The sequence below is a fragment of the Pempheris klunzingeri genome, chromosome 12 (genome assembly GCF_042242105.1).
Source record: "Pempheris klunzingeri isolate RE-2024b chromosome 12, fPemKlu1.hap1, whole genome shotgun sequence".
NCBI lineage: Eukaryota > Metazoa > Chordata > Actinopteri > Acropomatiformes > Pempheridae > Pempheris > Pempheris klunzingeri.
In genome coordinates, this window is record NC_092023.1 from 6,574,369 (window position 1) to 6,589,764 (window position 15,396).

Sequence of the window (15,396 nt, forward strand, 5' to 3'; positions counted from 1 at the left end):
GTCCTCTGTGGGCCGTCTGTTTTTCATCTTGTCCGAGGCAGATCACTAACACAGCCCACACTTGCCACACCACACCTCCCCACAGGTCCAAGACCGCATCGAGATGACTGCGTCCAGATGACCAGGTCACAACTTGACACAGGAGGTGGGGGAGGAGGTGTTGGCTCCTCCTGCCAAACATTTATGTCCTGTTTGACTTATGGGCTGCTTCACTCTGTCCGATTGGCAGGTAAACGTACAGACAGATCAACAAAATGTGGCAGGATCCCTACACAAGCACACAGCTCAATCTCCTGTCCTGTGCCTGTAGTGTGTACTGTAGCTGCCTTCGGGTAGTCCTGTCAGCGCTTACTAGTTGGCCTTGAACCTGTGCTAAACTATTGAGTTCATCATGCATAAAACATTAAAGATGTACATCCAAAAGGCTGTGGCTGCCTCTTTATTGGCACTCACAGCTCCATAAACCATTTTCATCCCTTGCAGAATGAGACACACATGCTCCGCAGTCCTATTGATGGCGTTTAACACAGAATATAAACCATAAAACACAATAATAAACATAAGCGGAGCAAATAAATCAGATTCATAATAACCCCAAGGTGGGATTTATGTAAGCAAAGATGGAGTCTTTGTGCAAATTGATGGTACAAGCTCTATCAAAGCACCAGTGAGACACTAATATAGTCTTATAAACACACCAGCAACACTCTTAAGTAGCTTCATCTCTCCTCTTTGGCTGGCCTAAGTGTTTAAGTAATGTATTGCTTTCATAACAACTTCGTAGCACTTTCTTTGGTCGAAATATGCCTCCATCCTCTGGGTAGTGTGATTAAGAATAAAATACAAAGAGCATTACTGTGGAATAAATTCAAACAGCGACATAAAGCAGGAAAGCGTTAGCTGCGCCGGGCTGAGAAGCAGCAGTTCTCCCTCCGAGAGGCCCCTGTGACAACGACAGGGAGCTCCATCACCAGCACACACTGTCCCCATGGCACCCAAGGTAATGTATCACCTCTGGATTACAGTAATATCTGTCTGTGAGCGAGCCACGCGTACCCCAGACAGGAGTCTAAGTCGCTGGGTGTAGCTCTGAGGAGATGGGGCCTCTGCTCCTGGAGGTCTGTTATGCTTCTATCCCTCTTTTCTCCTGAGCCCCGGTCCTGAATCCTACACCTCCCCCCCCAGTCCATTCATCCTGCCTTCTTTCCCCATTCTTCAGCTATTTGTGTGTATGTACATGCATGCATGCTTGCTCACATGTGTTAGTCACAGGTCTCCACTGAGACGCCGACTGCCATCCTGGGGCAATGCCTGGGTTCCTCTAGTCAACTTTACTGCTTTCATTTGGGCTGATGAATGGCTAGCTGCCTTATCAGTCCCTCTGCCTGCAATCTCAAGTGGTTCCCTGGAGCCTCACACCGCCTGCAGGTTCGGTCGGTCTCTCCAGCATGAGCTCTCTCTGCTTCTTTCACATACACGCCGCATATTCAGAGAGATATAGCAAACGGAGGTGCACAATTACACACAGATAATACCATTCTAGATGTACAGTTCACAAAACGACATGCACATGTACCAAAACAATGCACCAATTGTAGCAGCCAAGAACTCTGCAGAGCCCAAACACACACACACACACACACACACACACAGTCTTATACAAAGCACACAAGCATACGCACACGTCAGCCAGCAAATCCATCATCTTTATTTCTTCCCCAATGTGCTCATATTTTTCTTGTGGCTGCACCAGGCTCACAAAAATATTTATTTTTGCTGATTTTTTTTTTTTTTCTTGAGGAAACACAAAAGAAATCACACCTCTCTTTCTCCCTGGCTCATGCCAAAATAATCAATGCTTTCCAGAGAGGGACTTGTGGCGCGACATGCGTGGAGGGAAGGCAGAAGGATGCAGACATAGCTCCAGGGCTCTGGTTGTAGATAATAAGTGAGGAGCAGTCCTTGGGTATGTTTTACAGCTATCAAGACTCATCATATTTGACATGCATTCTGGTGTTTACACAGTCTCCTCCGTAAAATCCTCTCCAGCTATAGAAGGGAACAGGGTGCAGGGAGCACACACAACGCAGCACGTACACATTCTGCACACAGAAGAGCTTAGAAAAGAGGAGCCAGTTGTTGCCTTTGCTTTCTCTCTCTCCCTCTTTTCTCCATGTCCCATCTCTTATCCACGGCACAATTGGCGGCGTTAGCACCTGTCAGCTGACTGACTTCTTGTTCCCGGTGGCTTATGAAAAAATCATGGCTGCTGGGCTTCAGAGGCTGCTTTTCCATCAATATGAATTCACCATGGTCTTCATGCAACATTAGGCCAGGCCCTGTTTTCATACAGCAAGCCACACGCTCCTCCGTCTATACACAAGAGGAAATGAAAAGAGTAAATAGTCCTTTTAGAATGTTGCATTCGATCATGGGTGGAACCAAGTCGCCTATGAAAGGGACCAGTTTACTTGGCTCTCAAAAGCACATTTGCTTTCCATCCCCAGATATTACGGCGTGTGCTCTGTGTCACTTATTAGTGTGGCCTGTTGTACTGTAAGTGAAACAGCACAATTCTCAGCGCAGCCCTGCCATGGCTGTCCCCCATTGTTATGTTCAAAACGCACGTTTCCACATTTAGACGCGTCATTGTGCTCATGAACTTTTGGTTTTGCTAAAGCAGCATGTTGAGCGGCATGTTCGTTTTTTCTCAAATTTTTGAGCAGAGGAAAATACATCCAAAACTGCTGTTTCTCTGGAATGTGAATCAGTGGTTCCCAACCAATAAAAAATACATTTATTTATTTTCTTAATATTTGATCATTTCTTTTGAGATATCATACTACGCAGTTTACGTCTTTACACGTCCAAAAAATGTTCGTACTCTGAGAATCACTCTCCATCTGAACTACTTAGAACCCGTTGACTTGCACCCTGTGAAAAGCTGGGATGGGTATTTGTAATTTTTTGATAAAAGTTCCCATATGATACCTGATTTTTGGTACTCTTTTGGAATGAGTACCAAAAATGCTATACTATACTTTGAGGAATATTAATCCATTTTCCTGCAAAACTCAAGCAACACAAGCAGCTTTGCAAGAACTTACATAAAATAGTAAAACTGGCAAAGCTTTGATTTAAACATTGGTAAGAAATCTGACCAGACATTTGAAGGCTTCAGTACTTGACATTTTTCAATACTCCAAAAAACTTGGTACCAAAATTGATTATTGAGGTTTGATGTGGAGGGGGGGGGGGGGGTGTGCAAGCAGACATCAGCTTATACTAAGGGATCACCAGCAAAGTTACTCAGAAATGTTTATCTCAACCTGCTAATAAAACACTGACTCACTCGGCCTTCATTTTACATCTGCAGAGCTGGACCTGCTGCAAAGCCTCTGCTTTCCTTCAACTCACAGTTTCTCTCAGCCTTTTAAACATGCTGAAAGTCAATTAACTACACCACTTCTCCCTGACATCATCGCGCTAATACAAGCTGCTCTTGACCTTATGTTTGTGTGTCTTGTCTTGATTGGATTAACTTCAGATGTGGTGTGTGTCCGGGTCTATTACAAAGGCTGTGCTGTGATTTCAAACCCCCGAGCCCAAACAGCCTCCAGCCCCCCCTCCCTCCAGCCACTGTCCCACCCCTCTCTTCCTTTACACCTCCCTGAAGGTCTGCTCTCCCAACACGCCATCTCCCAACACCCCACACATGAAGATTTGTCACGGACACACACACACACACACACACACACACACACACACACACACACACACACACACACACACACACATATGCATCTCCTCATGCCTCCAAACAGTCATATCCCATGTGAATCCTGCACAGTGATGGAATGCCCGAAGAAAGCGTCCATCCCTGCATGCTCCATGTCTCTCTGTTCCCTTTTTCTGAGTCCGGAGGGGTCATCTCAGACAGAGAGCTTATAATCAACTCAATTAAGTGAGTCTGATTGCCATGGCAAATTGGCCCGGGTTATAACATTATCATTAGCGCCTCAAGTGCAGTCACAATGCGACACGACAGCCAGATGAGAGTGAGACTAATAGGAGGGGAAGATGTGGCAACTCTCGACAGGAAATGAGGAGAAGACTTGAGTTTATCTTTGCGAAGATGGGCAAATAAAAATGAAAAGAAAACTTTCTGCACTCAAAACACTAGAGGAGGTAAATCCTCAAAAAAAAAAAAAGGGGGATTGGGCAGTTAAAATATAAGTATTCAGCACAGCTACAGAAACAGCATCTTTCTTCTGACGCTGACTGACAACCACTGTGAGATGTTGTGGGAGCAGCTCTACTGTATACACAACACTATGGCTGGGAGACCAGCTGGCTTAAAAACCAGTGGTTTACCCAGTAATTGTTTCTGAGGATATGACATTTGTCTCTTTTTGTGGCTTGCTCAAAGTGTCAACACCTTTCATATACCCAAGGCTTTTTCACTGTGGCTCACGTGCCTCGAAGCAGCCTGTTTGATCTTTTTGAGGACTGTCAACTTATTGCGTGACTGCATGAAAATTGAATTCCGCATTTATTTACATGCCAGGTTAATAGTATAGATGTCTAGGTGATTTGAAAGTCAAACAACCACACCTGCCATTCATTTCTGTTTTTTTTTTTTTTTTCTGAAGCAGATCCTATGTTTTGTTCTGCACGGCTTGGATACACAAAGAGAGGATGATAATGAATTGGATGGCTTATCTTCAACATTCACGCTCCAGAATACACTGCAGTTTAATGCAGCTGTGATAAATCCAGATTTCCATTATTGAAAAGCAGTTTTTGGAAATATTTTGTCATACCCTCATCTACATTCTGCAACTCTCCAAGTGGCCTACATAAACTGCTGCTCTTTGTGTGTGCGTGTGTGTGTGTGTGTGTGTGTGGAGAAACATTCGTTTGGGTCTTGCACAGCAGCACACTGGCCCAGTTTGAGTAAAAATCAGTGTCAATGCATTTCTAATAGCGTGCGCTGGTGCATGCGCACGTGTGCGAGCCTCTTCCGGAAGCTTTAAACAGACTTGTCATGTTGGGAGACGCTGCTGTCAAACGGAACAAATCTGAAGATGTCAATTGAATGCCGAGAAATGTCTGTCAGTCGTTTTGACGTTGGTCTCTCCATTGTGATTAGCATCACTTAATATTCATGCGTGCTTATCTGCCTGCTGAGACGCTGCCAAACTGACTGCTGTTATTAGAGTGCATCGCGAGCACTCTCCCTGTGATAAAAACACAGATGATGTAACAGCCATGTGGCATTACAAGCATGTCAATATGTGTCGTGCTGTGTACTCTGTGATGGTGTCACAGGTCAATTCAACAAGAGGAAAGTGATATCACTTCCCAGACAGGGTAGTGAAGGCCTGGCTGTCTCTGTGCCAGGAGCCTGTGTTTGTGTAGAGAAGCGTGTGGATTTGCTAAACAACACTGCCACTTGCTGTTCACATTTAGGTACTAAACAACAAAATAAAGGGGGAAACGCAGCTAGAAAAGGCCTAAGAACTACAATAAGCATAGTTTTTGTGGACTTATTTCAGGAGTTTTGTCTTTCTTGTTAATGCATGAAAATTTAACATAGACCAGCACATAACTTTAGACGGACCAGGTTTTAAACGTACTACGTATCTACATCGCTTCTCTGCATGGTTTGCAAAATTTAAAAGCCTTTTTCAGATGTACAGTGTCTTCCCTCCCACACACTAAATGCATCAAAACAGGAACCTCTTGAATTATTTTGTTTCATATTAGCAGTTGTATGTGTCAGTTTTGTTTTCTTGTTTCTCTACCACATAGTTTTTTCCACCTCTGAGAGGGTGTGTGAATGTGTATCATTGTGGCACTCTGACAGTCGCGGCCGGGAGGAGGAACAGTAGTGTGCTCGCTGCAGATGGCAGCACACATTTTTTCATTCCTTAAACAGACACAAAAAGCAGCTGAGGGACCAGGGCCTGTCTGTAGAATGTGCTGGGGAAGAGTAGGTACTTGGCACAAGTAGCAGAAACAATTAGCGTCACATAAGCAGAGGCCTGAAGCAGCTGCGGAGAGAGAGAGAGAGAGAGAGACAGAGAGAGAGAGAGAGGGAGAGAGGGGGAGAGGGTGGCGGAAAATCAAGGCATCTCATTTTCACCGAGAGGACCTTAGCAGAACTGTGTGCACACTCTGAGACATTCCCCTTCCTTTCCTCGTCACAACTCAAACATTTTTTTTTAGAGACAGTTCATGTCATGGCTCATTTAATTGATGGGTTCTTGTCGGCGGCGTGTTTTTGTTTGTATCTGTGCATTTTTAATTAGGCGATAGACAGAGGAAGCTCTGTGTCCTTGGAGAGACCTCACATCCCACTCACATCCCCAAAATTCCTTTTTGAACATTCCTGGCTACCGTCCTCCCTGTTCCTGTTTTGAAGATGCAAGACGAGAGGATCTGAAGTGTCGCTCGTGAAAACACTTCTCGTGAAAACACTCCCTTACTCTACAAAACGCCGCTCATTAACACACGCCGCTCTTTGCACACTTTCAAGGAGAATGTTAAATGTTAAAAAAAAAAACAGTCAAAATCACAATCGCTTTTGAAAGAAGGAACTAGAGACATAATTCCTGCAAAGCTCCTAAAAAAAAACCTGGTTTCAAATCTCAAAGAAAGTCTGTCTCAATACAGCGCTCATATTCCCAAATATAAAGGCCAGACTTGATTTCAGTATCACCGCTCATTATTCCTGTGACTCCTTGATTTCCTTCAGTCTTTGTCTCCTTTGATGGCACTTTGAGAGGACAAAGCACCCGTGTTGACCTCTCCCTCTGTTTCTGCACAGCAATACCAATCTAAAAAGTCTTCTCACCGTAGCTAACATCAGCCACACTATCATAGTCTCTTCCTTTTGCACACTGAAATACACTTTTGCCCTCAGGAGGCCTCAGATTGCATATAAGCCATCTACTTTGAGTTGAAGTTGAAATAACACTGCTGCCGGTCCACATGGAATCAGCTGAGACACTGACTGAGATCATCACTTTCTCAGCTCACAGCCCACCTGTTTTATGGTCAATACGTGTAAGCATGCAGCACTCCTCAGTAGGCTTTGTAGTCAGATGAGGTTCAGCTAGTCCATACCTTACTATGAGTATGAGTTTCATTTTAATGGGAAAATTCAGATCTGAATTGCACGGTTGCTGAACCCTGTGCTTACGAAGCGACCTTGGATTTTACATCTGAGCAAGATAAACGTGTTCAGAGGTCTCTCCCTCTTTTATTTCACATGAGTTCTTAAATAGATGGCATCGCTTTTCATTGCTGTTGACGCCTTTAATGCTTAAGCACGGAGCTCCACATGTGCTTGGCCCTTTCAGAGCACGCTAATCTTCACGCCAGCACATTTAATAACGATTGTAGATCAGAAAAATGCTGGACAGAAACACTGATTGTTCACTGCACCAGAAAATAAACAGATGGATTAACAGACCTTCTTTCAGCCTTGTACCACTAGGGGGCAGTATCACATGTCAGCCATGGAGAGTGGATTCCAACCACATCTGAATTGTTTTATGACCACAGAAAGGACTGGCTCTGATTTTTTTTTTTTATCACTTAGTGAATTTGGAGAGTGTCTTCATGTTGTTCATCATGTCCATTAGCAAGCAATAAGGAAAATTACAATATTAAAACAGTGAGAGCAGCAAACAGATAAAACTGTTCAAAGTGCTTGTTTGGATTGCACAATAACTGACTACCTGCATTATTTTCAGATTTGCAGCATCAGCAAATAAAAAGAACAGTCTCAACTAAAAACTGTTGGGTCTTTTTGGGAAAAGGAGGACCTCTTCTGTGATTTCCAGTGATTTAATCTTAAACTTCTTAAATCATCTTTAAAAGCGATATATAAAGACTAACGTGAACTCCTATCTTACAAAAACTCCCCAACTTTTACAATTCATGTGACAAAAAAAATCAATAAGTTGGGAAAGCAAAGCAAACAGACGGCACTGTACAAAAAGGACTGACACAGAAATGTTTTAAACCAAAGCTGCCCAACCTTTCTTTGACTAGACCCAGAGCCCAGAACACCATGGACACAGATATTAAAGTACTTTTTTGCATTGGACTTGCTGTTGTACTTACAGGTATGAGATGGTGGTTTTGTATACAATCAGGCAGCTGACAGACATGTTTTTGGTTTGGAGTTAATGGTAGCTGCTGTTCTGTTTCAGGTGTGGGACAGTCGGCCTTTATTGGGAAGAGCCACAGTGGAGGGAAGGACGATCCTGTGCTGCAGTATGTTGTTAACAACTCACTGAGGGAGCACCAAGTCCTCACCAAACTCAGACTGGTGAGAGAACCAGAGAGCCAGTAAGCTCTCATACACTAATGTCTCATTCTGAGAGGGAGATGGTAACTTTAGCATTGATTTCTACAATCATACTCTGATTATTGTAATTTTCTTATTACTTCTACGTCTTCTGTTTCTGTATGATTCAATATTCCACCTTTTTTATTGCCTCCAAGTTTATATCTTACCTATGAAATTCTGTTCAGGATTCTTTTGATCACCTTTTTGCTTAGCATGGGCAGGCACCTACCAACATTTATCAACATGCTGAAGCCACCAGCAGGTTATTTAGGTCAGACGAAAGGCTGAGTGGTCATCTGGCGCTGCAGGCTAAAAACTAAAGATGATTGTGGCTTTGAAGTCGCTGCTTCTAAACTTTGGTCCTCACTGCCTCTGGATTTAACATCGGCGAACACTCTGGACACCCTCAACACACTTTTAAAAAGCAAGTCGGGATGCATTCTAGGCTTCTGTTTGTGTTTTGGCATTATTATGTGTCATATATTTAAATTCTATTATCTTAACTTTCTATACATCATCATAAACCTGTTAAGTATGCATGTAATTGTCACTGTATGTAATTTCAGGACCTGGGCAGTACCTGTTTGACCACTAGAGGGCAGCACAGTGCCAGAGACCGCCAGTGCAATCTAATGAGGAGGCCCAGGAAATGTTGTTGATCCATTTAGTCCCACAGCACAGTGACACACATCATGTTATTTTATATTTTCATTTCAGAGAACCCTGGAGGACCCATGGAGCAGAATGATGGTTGCCAGCGAACAAGCCCAGTTTATGGCAAATCTCATCAAACTGATTAATGCAACCAAAGCTATTGAAATTGGTGAGATTCAGTGAAGTCAAACACAAGACTACATAATAGCTGGAATTTTAAACGACAACTAAACGCCTTACTCTGAAATCAAACCACGCCTGAATGCTTAATGTTAAAAATCAAATACTGTTGACTTTATAGTACTGGAATATTTTACCCTGAAAGCCACCTATCATACTTATTTGTTATTATCTACTATCTGTGCCTGTGTTTGACATAACATAACGTGATAGGACAGAGATCTGATCGACTCCATTCAGGCTGAATTGCTGATGAGCTTTGATTTTTTTTTTTTGTAGATTGAATTTTTCATCTTGACCTTAGAAGTCTGAACTTTTTTGATTTTTTTCCCCCATGAATTTAACTTTTACATCAAACATCGATCAAATTTTCAAAATAGATATTTCTTTGCTCCCATAGAGACCTCTCTTATCTTTTAATCCTCTCAAAAGGACTAAAAATCTCACTCAGCTGACACTGTATTTGTTCTGCAGGGATGTACACGGGGTACAATGCACTGAGCATGGCTTTGGCCATGCCAGAAAATGCAACTGTGGTCGCTTGTGAAACAGAAGGCACCTATGTGGACATCGCCAAACCGTTTTTTAAAGAGGTGAGAACATTTCTTTCTAAACAGCAGGACTCACACACAATCAGCCATAAAGATGTTGTCTACCCAAGGTAGAAACGAGATAATAGTACAGATTTCATTACACAACCTGGCACTTGCATTCGGCATTTTGCAAGTTTAGTAAGATTGATTATTGCTTCTGTCAGAGCGAAATTGTGCAGCAGACGGCATACTGTACATCCTCCTTCTGTCAGTGTGCCTTCAGAAAATGCTGCAGGCTGGAGAGTAAAAAGGTGTCTGCTCAGGAAAGGGTGTCACGTAAAGATGCAAATTCAAGCACTAAAATCAATCGCTGTTTTAGCCTTCCCTAAGACTCTCTTTAAAAAACAATTAAAGAACAAAAACCACTCAATATCCCTGTGCTAAATTCTCACAATTTGACCTTTTCTACAGGCCGGAGTTGAAAATAAGATAGATATACGACATCAAACAGCCATGAAGACTCTCGGTGAGTGCTTTCATAAATCTCAGTCATGATTTCTTATTAAAATGGACTCAAGTCATTTCTGCATTTTCATTCTCATCCATTTCATCAGATGAACTGATAGCAGCCGGGGAAGCTGGAACGTATGACTTTGTGTTCATTGATGCTGATAAATCCAACTATGACAGATACTACGAGAAGTCCCTTGAGCTCATCCGAAGAGGGGGCATCGTTGCGATTGATAATGTAAGGACACAAGCAGGTGGAGGATGTGTCAGAGAGCACATACTGTGGTAGTAAGAGGCAGGAACTTGACTGTGAATGAAGAAAGAATGACACGGCTCTGTTGTTACTGTATTTGAAGGTGCTGTGGAGCGGAAAGGTCGTGGATCCTGCTCCCGATGACCCCACCTCGCAGGGTCTGGATGCTCTCAATAAGAAGCTTCACAAGGACCAGAGGATTGACTTAAGCATGCTCACTGTGGGTGATGGGCTTTCCATTGCCATTAAACGCTAAAATCACTAGTTACAAAAGGTACATGTTCGTCTCAACAGTGCTTTACTCTTGGTATTAAACACAAGCATAGAATAGTACGTCGGGTACATTGTCTTTGTACTATTTGTCAGCTACAACAATGACCCAGTGGACGTCTTTTCCATAGCAGGTTAAATATTACAGCTCCCTCTCTATGTTTATTGTCTTTTAAAGGACAAAAATGATTAAAGTTATTAAAAAAATGAATGAATAAATAAGCAAAGACACAGTTTAAAGTGTCAAACTGACATTATTCGAAAGAGCAAGATCCCAGGATCAGATGAAACAAAGGAATAAAGGTTTGCTTTTGAACATGAAATATCTCATTTTGTTTACGTGATATGATCCACTCTGTTTTGTAGCTACATTACACTGTGACCACAACAGTTCATGCATTAAAGGAGCAAAAACTGCAGACTAAATCTTTTCAAGAAGCTGCACTTAAGCTCTTTATAGTGAGATGAACACAGCAGCCTTTAGTTGTGTGAGTGTAAATTGCTGTGATCTGATGTTTTCTTTATTTTTTTTTATACATGGCACTTTTTCTATTGTACGTCAAAGCTGAAGCTCGAAATGGAGAAACATTCCAGCTCACTACGGCACGAATATAAAACATTCTTGCTCTAATGTTTGCAGGAAACATTTTTTAAAGACGGCTGCAGAGGTTATTCAAGTCTACACTGGTCTGACATGTTACCATATGTTTTTTTTAAAAAATGTTTTACCGGTGAAATGGCAGCAGGACAAAATTAAAGCTTTTAAAAGGTATGTAGTGAGATTAACATTGCAGTTAGACAGTTTTTTTTTTTTGGAATAAATATGAAAATTTCATGGGTTCAAGAGGAAAAATATAGATTGGCATAAAATTAAGAGATAAAACAGTAGTGGAAGAAGTACTCAGATCCTTTAATTTAGTAATACTAAAATGCTACAGTGTAAAAGTCCCAAGCAGGTTGCTCAGCATATACAGCAGTAGTGTGCAGAGGTGGTCAGCATGTTAGACTGGAGTACTCAGATCCTTTGCTCAAATTATTGAAGAAATACTCCATTACAAGTAAAAGGGTGGAGGAAAAAAAAGTACTCCATTCTCATCCAAAATGTGAGTATAGCGATCAGGTTTCATACTATTCTATAAAAGTTGAAATGTGCTTCACTAGTTATGTAAAAGTGCATTTAAAAGACGTTGTGGCGTTTGGATGACGTCATCGGCTCCATGCAGTAAAGCAGGTTGATGGTGAAACACCGTGCAGTGGTACTAATGTAGGAGTTTAACAACTTAATGTAATAATAGTAATACTAGTAATACTACTACTAATAATAATAATAGTAATAGTAATGATAATATAATGATAATAATAATAATAATAATACACAGAGGGCTGTTTTCACGCACGTCACTGCTGTCTGCGACAAACTGGAGTGTGAGGTCTCATTAAACCATCAGCTGATGCTTCACCTTTTCAGCACGGCGGACAGCTCCGTTCTGCAGACCGAGCAGATGGCGACGGCTATAAATGCGCGCATGGAGCGACTCTGCAACGGACACTCACCGCCATGAGCCGCAGGATGGATCACAGATGCGACTTTCCGCACAGGATCGCTCAGGATGAGTATTTGAACGCACCAAAACGCACTGTAGCGATAAGGGGGGCGTCCACGGGCATGAATTTGACCAGCCTCTGTGGAAAGTTTAATGAGAAGGAGCTGATGCACGGCTTGAACGATCGCCTTGCGGGGTTCATTGAGAAGGTGCACCACCTGGAGCACCAGAATCACCTGCTGGAGAGAGAAATTCAGGAGATCAGAGGGAAAGCAACCCCCGCGTTCTGTCTGGAGGAGGAGTATGGACCAGAGCTGAGGAAACTGAGAGAGCTGGTGCAAGACATCACTCATCAGAAGCACCAGATTGAAATTGAACATCAGAATCTAGAGGACGAGCTGTCCAACCTGAGGACGCAGCATGAGCAGGAGGCGCGTAGCAGATCGGACGCCGAGCGGAGCATTGTGGTCCTCAAAAAGGACATTAATGACGCGTATCAGGCTAAACTACAGCTGGACAAGAAAGCGCAGGCTCTCGTGGACGAGATCCAATTCCTGAAGAATAACCACGAGGCCGAGGTGTCAGAGATGCATCACCAAATCCAGGGTGCGCAGGTGACTGCCCAGGCGCATGGATTTGGCAACGCTGGCGTCACTGCGGCACTCCGGGACATCAGGGCGCAACTGGAAGGTCACGCCGTGTCCGACGTCCAGCAGGTCGAAGAAACTTTCCGATCTCAGTTCGCAAGATTAACAAAGGCAGCTGAGACCAAGAGGGAGGCGTTAAAAGCGACCCAGCAAGAGATTCAGGAGTACAGGAGGCGCCTCCAGGCCAAGAACATCGAACTGGACTGCGCTAAAGGCACCAGGGAAGCGCTGGAGAGGCAACTGCATGACATCGAGGATCACCACAAGGAAGAAATGATTCACTACCAGGTAAGGCCCCCTTTTTATTTCATCTTCTTTAAATAAAGGCATATTCAGTGCTCACATGCACACGGTGTCCGGTAACACATGTTCTCTCCTCTCCTGCTCCAGAATACAATCAAAGAACTTGAAAATGAGCTCATAAATTGCAAGTTTGACATGTCCGGTTACCTGCGGGAATACCAGGACCTGTTAAATGTGAAGATGGCCTTGGATGTGGAGATCCTGTCTTACAGGTATGGCTCACAGAATGATTGGATTCGTGTTAAAAGGCCAGTACCCTTTAGTGGTAGCATTAAAATAAATCACTATCAGCACTGTATACTGGTCACTGCGGGTCAGATCTGTGTGTCCTATCTTGCAGGAAACTTCTCTGCGGCGAGGAGGCTCGGCTATCGTCAATGTCCGACACCAACATCTCCTTGCCCTACATCTACCACCAGTCCCCCGTTTACACCCTGCCTTGCTTAAGCCGCCCGGGAGACCCGCACAGACGAGCTGAGCCCCAGTACAAGTTCGTCGAGGAGATCATAACGGAGACCACCAGGGAAATTGAGATGTCAGAATTTGAGGAGACAGGATCAGAGGAGACAGAGGTGGGACAAGATGAGCGGGAGTGTGCCAAAAGAGACAGAGGGGGCAGTGAGGAAGAGATGGATAATAAAGACAGTAGAGAGGAGGAAGGTGAGCAGATGTCTGACAGTGAGCAGAATCAAGTAGCATCGGCAGGAAGTGGAGTTGATGATGGGAGTCCCGGTGAGGTGGACGATGGTGAAGGAGGTCAAAATAGTAAAGAAGTGTCAGAGGAGACTGAAGCAGGTGATGACAAAGGGGACAGTGGAATAGATAAAAATAGCCAAAGTAAAGTTTTCTCAAGCGAGAGCCTTGATGAGAAAGAAAATGAGCAACATCAAGAAGTAGCTGAAAACACAAAAGAGAAAGAAGCTGCAGTGGCAGCGGCAGCAGTTCAGAGAGACGTCTCTTCAAAACCAGGTGGCATAAAGTCAGACGTCCCTGAGGAGGATGAACGTCTAAAGAAATGTGACGATGGTGAAAACAAAGATGCTGAGAAAGATATTTCTATCTCAGCTCAAGCGAAGAAGCCTGTTGACGAGATTGTGTCCCGCGGTTCTAAAGAATCAGACAAAACTCAAGAGCTAAGCAGTGTTGTTAAGGTGCAAGGTAGGGTTCACGCTTTGGCATCAGAACCAGCTGAGAAAACCGCAGATCTCAAGTCAGAGACAAAGAGCGCTCTGTCAGTAGAGACAGAGGAGCTTTCAGAAAAGGCTCCAGTATCTTCAAGTACAGCAGCCAAGACTGAGGAAAAGGAAAACAGTCACACAGAGCCAAAGGAAACCAGTAAATCTGAACCCCCAAAAAGTGTGGATAAAGTAGCAGAGAGCATTCAAGATGCTAAACATGATAGCACAAAAGTCCAAGATAAGGAGTCTCCTCTTAAATCTAATGTGACAAGTCTTCCTGAAACAGTGGATCAAAAGCCAAACAGCGGGGATGAAACCCAAACAGTCCAAGCTGTGCTGCCAAAGGAAAAGACCACTGCCAAGGAAGAAATCAAGGAGGTGCATCAGGGGGCCCCAGAAAGCAGCCAGGTTCAAAAATCAGAGCTGTCTGAGGTGTCGGAGAAAATAATAAACGATCCGCAAGGTAAAGCTGAGAAGGTGGAGAGTAGTAAGTCAGAGAAATGACAGGAGAGCGCACTAAAAGCCAAACAGTGGGTATGTGCTGAGGAAGAGGAAGTGAGGATGAAGGACATTTCCAACTACAGCGGTTGATAGGCAAATATCAGGCATAGTGAAGCTGAAAAACAGAGAATGGCTTAATTAAGGCAAATGCAAATTCAAGGCGTGAGCTGAGCCAGAGCAGAGAGAGGAGCGCTCAAAGCTGGAATGTCTCACCACCGACGGCCATTTAACAGGAGAGAGCATGATTCTTCTGTCCGCAGCAGCTTGGCCTTTGAACAGTAAATCAACTTGTGATGCATTAAAATGTTTCGACTCACCTCTTAACTAATGGAACCATGAATGTAAAAGATGCAAAGTTGAATTTGAATCTGGGTCTTTATTTGCTTTGGATGAGCTGAAAGATAAATGCAATATCTAAAGGAACCCTTTGAATATTTTACTGGCCAGCTCACCGGGTG

The 15,396-nt window shown here is 43.5% G+C and overlaps 2 protein-coding genes across 2 annotated transcripts; both read left to right on the forward strand.

Moving 5' to 3' along the window:
- Positions 1-8,083: 8,083 nt before the first annotated feature.
- Positions 8,084-10,751, forward strand: comtd1 (catechol-O-methyltransferase domain containing 1). Its single transcript, XM_070841471.1, has 7 exons — positions 8,084-8,138; positions 8,226-8,344; positions 9,083-9,188; positions 9,674-9,792; positions 10,204-10,258; positions 10,347-10,480; positions 10,599-10,751. Exons 1-7 carry the CDS (start codon positions 8,084-8,086, stop codon positions 10,749-10,751), a joined length of 741 nt encoding a protein of 246 aa, XP_070697572.1.
- A 1,584-nt stretch (positions 10,752-12,335) lies between these two features.
- On the forward strand, positions 12,336-14,941 carry LOC139211296 (neurofilament light polypeptide). The gene is made up of 3 exons (XM_070841586.1): positions 12,336-13,244; positions 13,347-13,471; positions 13,600-14,941. Exons 1-3 carry the CDS (start codon positions 12,336-12,338, stop codon positions 14,939-14,941), a joined length of 2,376 nt encoding a protein of 791 aa, XP_070697687.1.
- Positions 14,942-15,396: the final 455 nt, after the last annotated feature.

Bases quoted from the DNA above. Each gene is read 5' to 3' on its own strand.
- comtd1 (XM_070841471.1), top strand. From the start codon at position 8,084: ATGGACACAGATATTAAAGTACTTTTTTGCATTGGACTTGCTGTTGTA. The intron at 10,259-10,346 runs GTGAGTGCTTTC...CCATTTCATCAG, and splicing joins AACAGCCATGAAGACTCTCG to ATGAACTGATAGCAGCCGGG. The intron at 10,481-10,598 runs GTAAGGACACAA...CTGTATTTGAAG, and splicing joins GCATCGTTGCGATTGATAAT to GTGCTGTGGAGCGGAAAGGT.
- LOC139211296 (XM_070841586.1), top strand. From the start codon at position 12,336: ATGGATCACAGATGCGACTTTCCGCACAGGATCGCTCAGGATGAGTAT. The intron at 13,245-13,346 runs GTAAGGCCCCCT...CTCCTGCTCCAG, and splicing joins AAGAAATGATTCACTACCAG to AATACAATCAAAGAACTTGA. The intron at 13,472-13,599 runs GTATGGCTCACA...CCTATCTTGCAG, and splicing joins GTGGAGATCCTGTCTTACAG to GAAACTTCTCTGCGGCGAGG.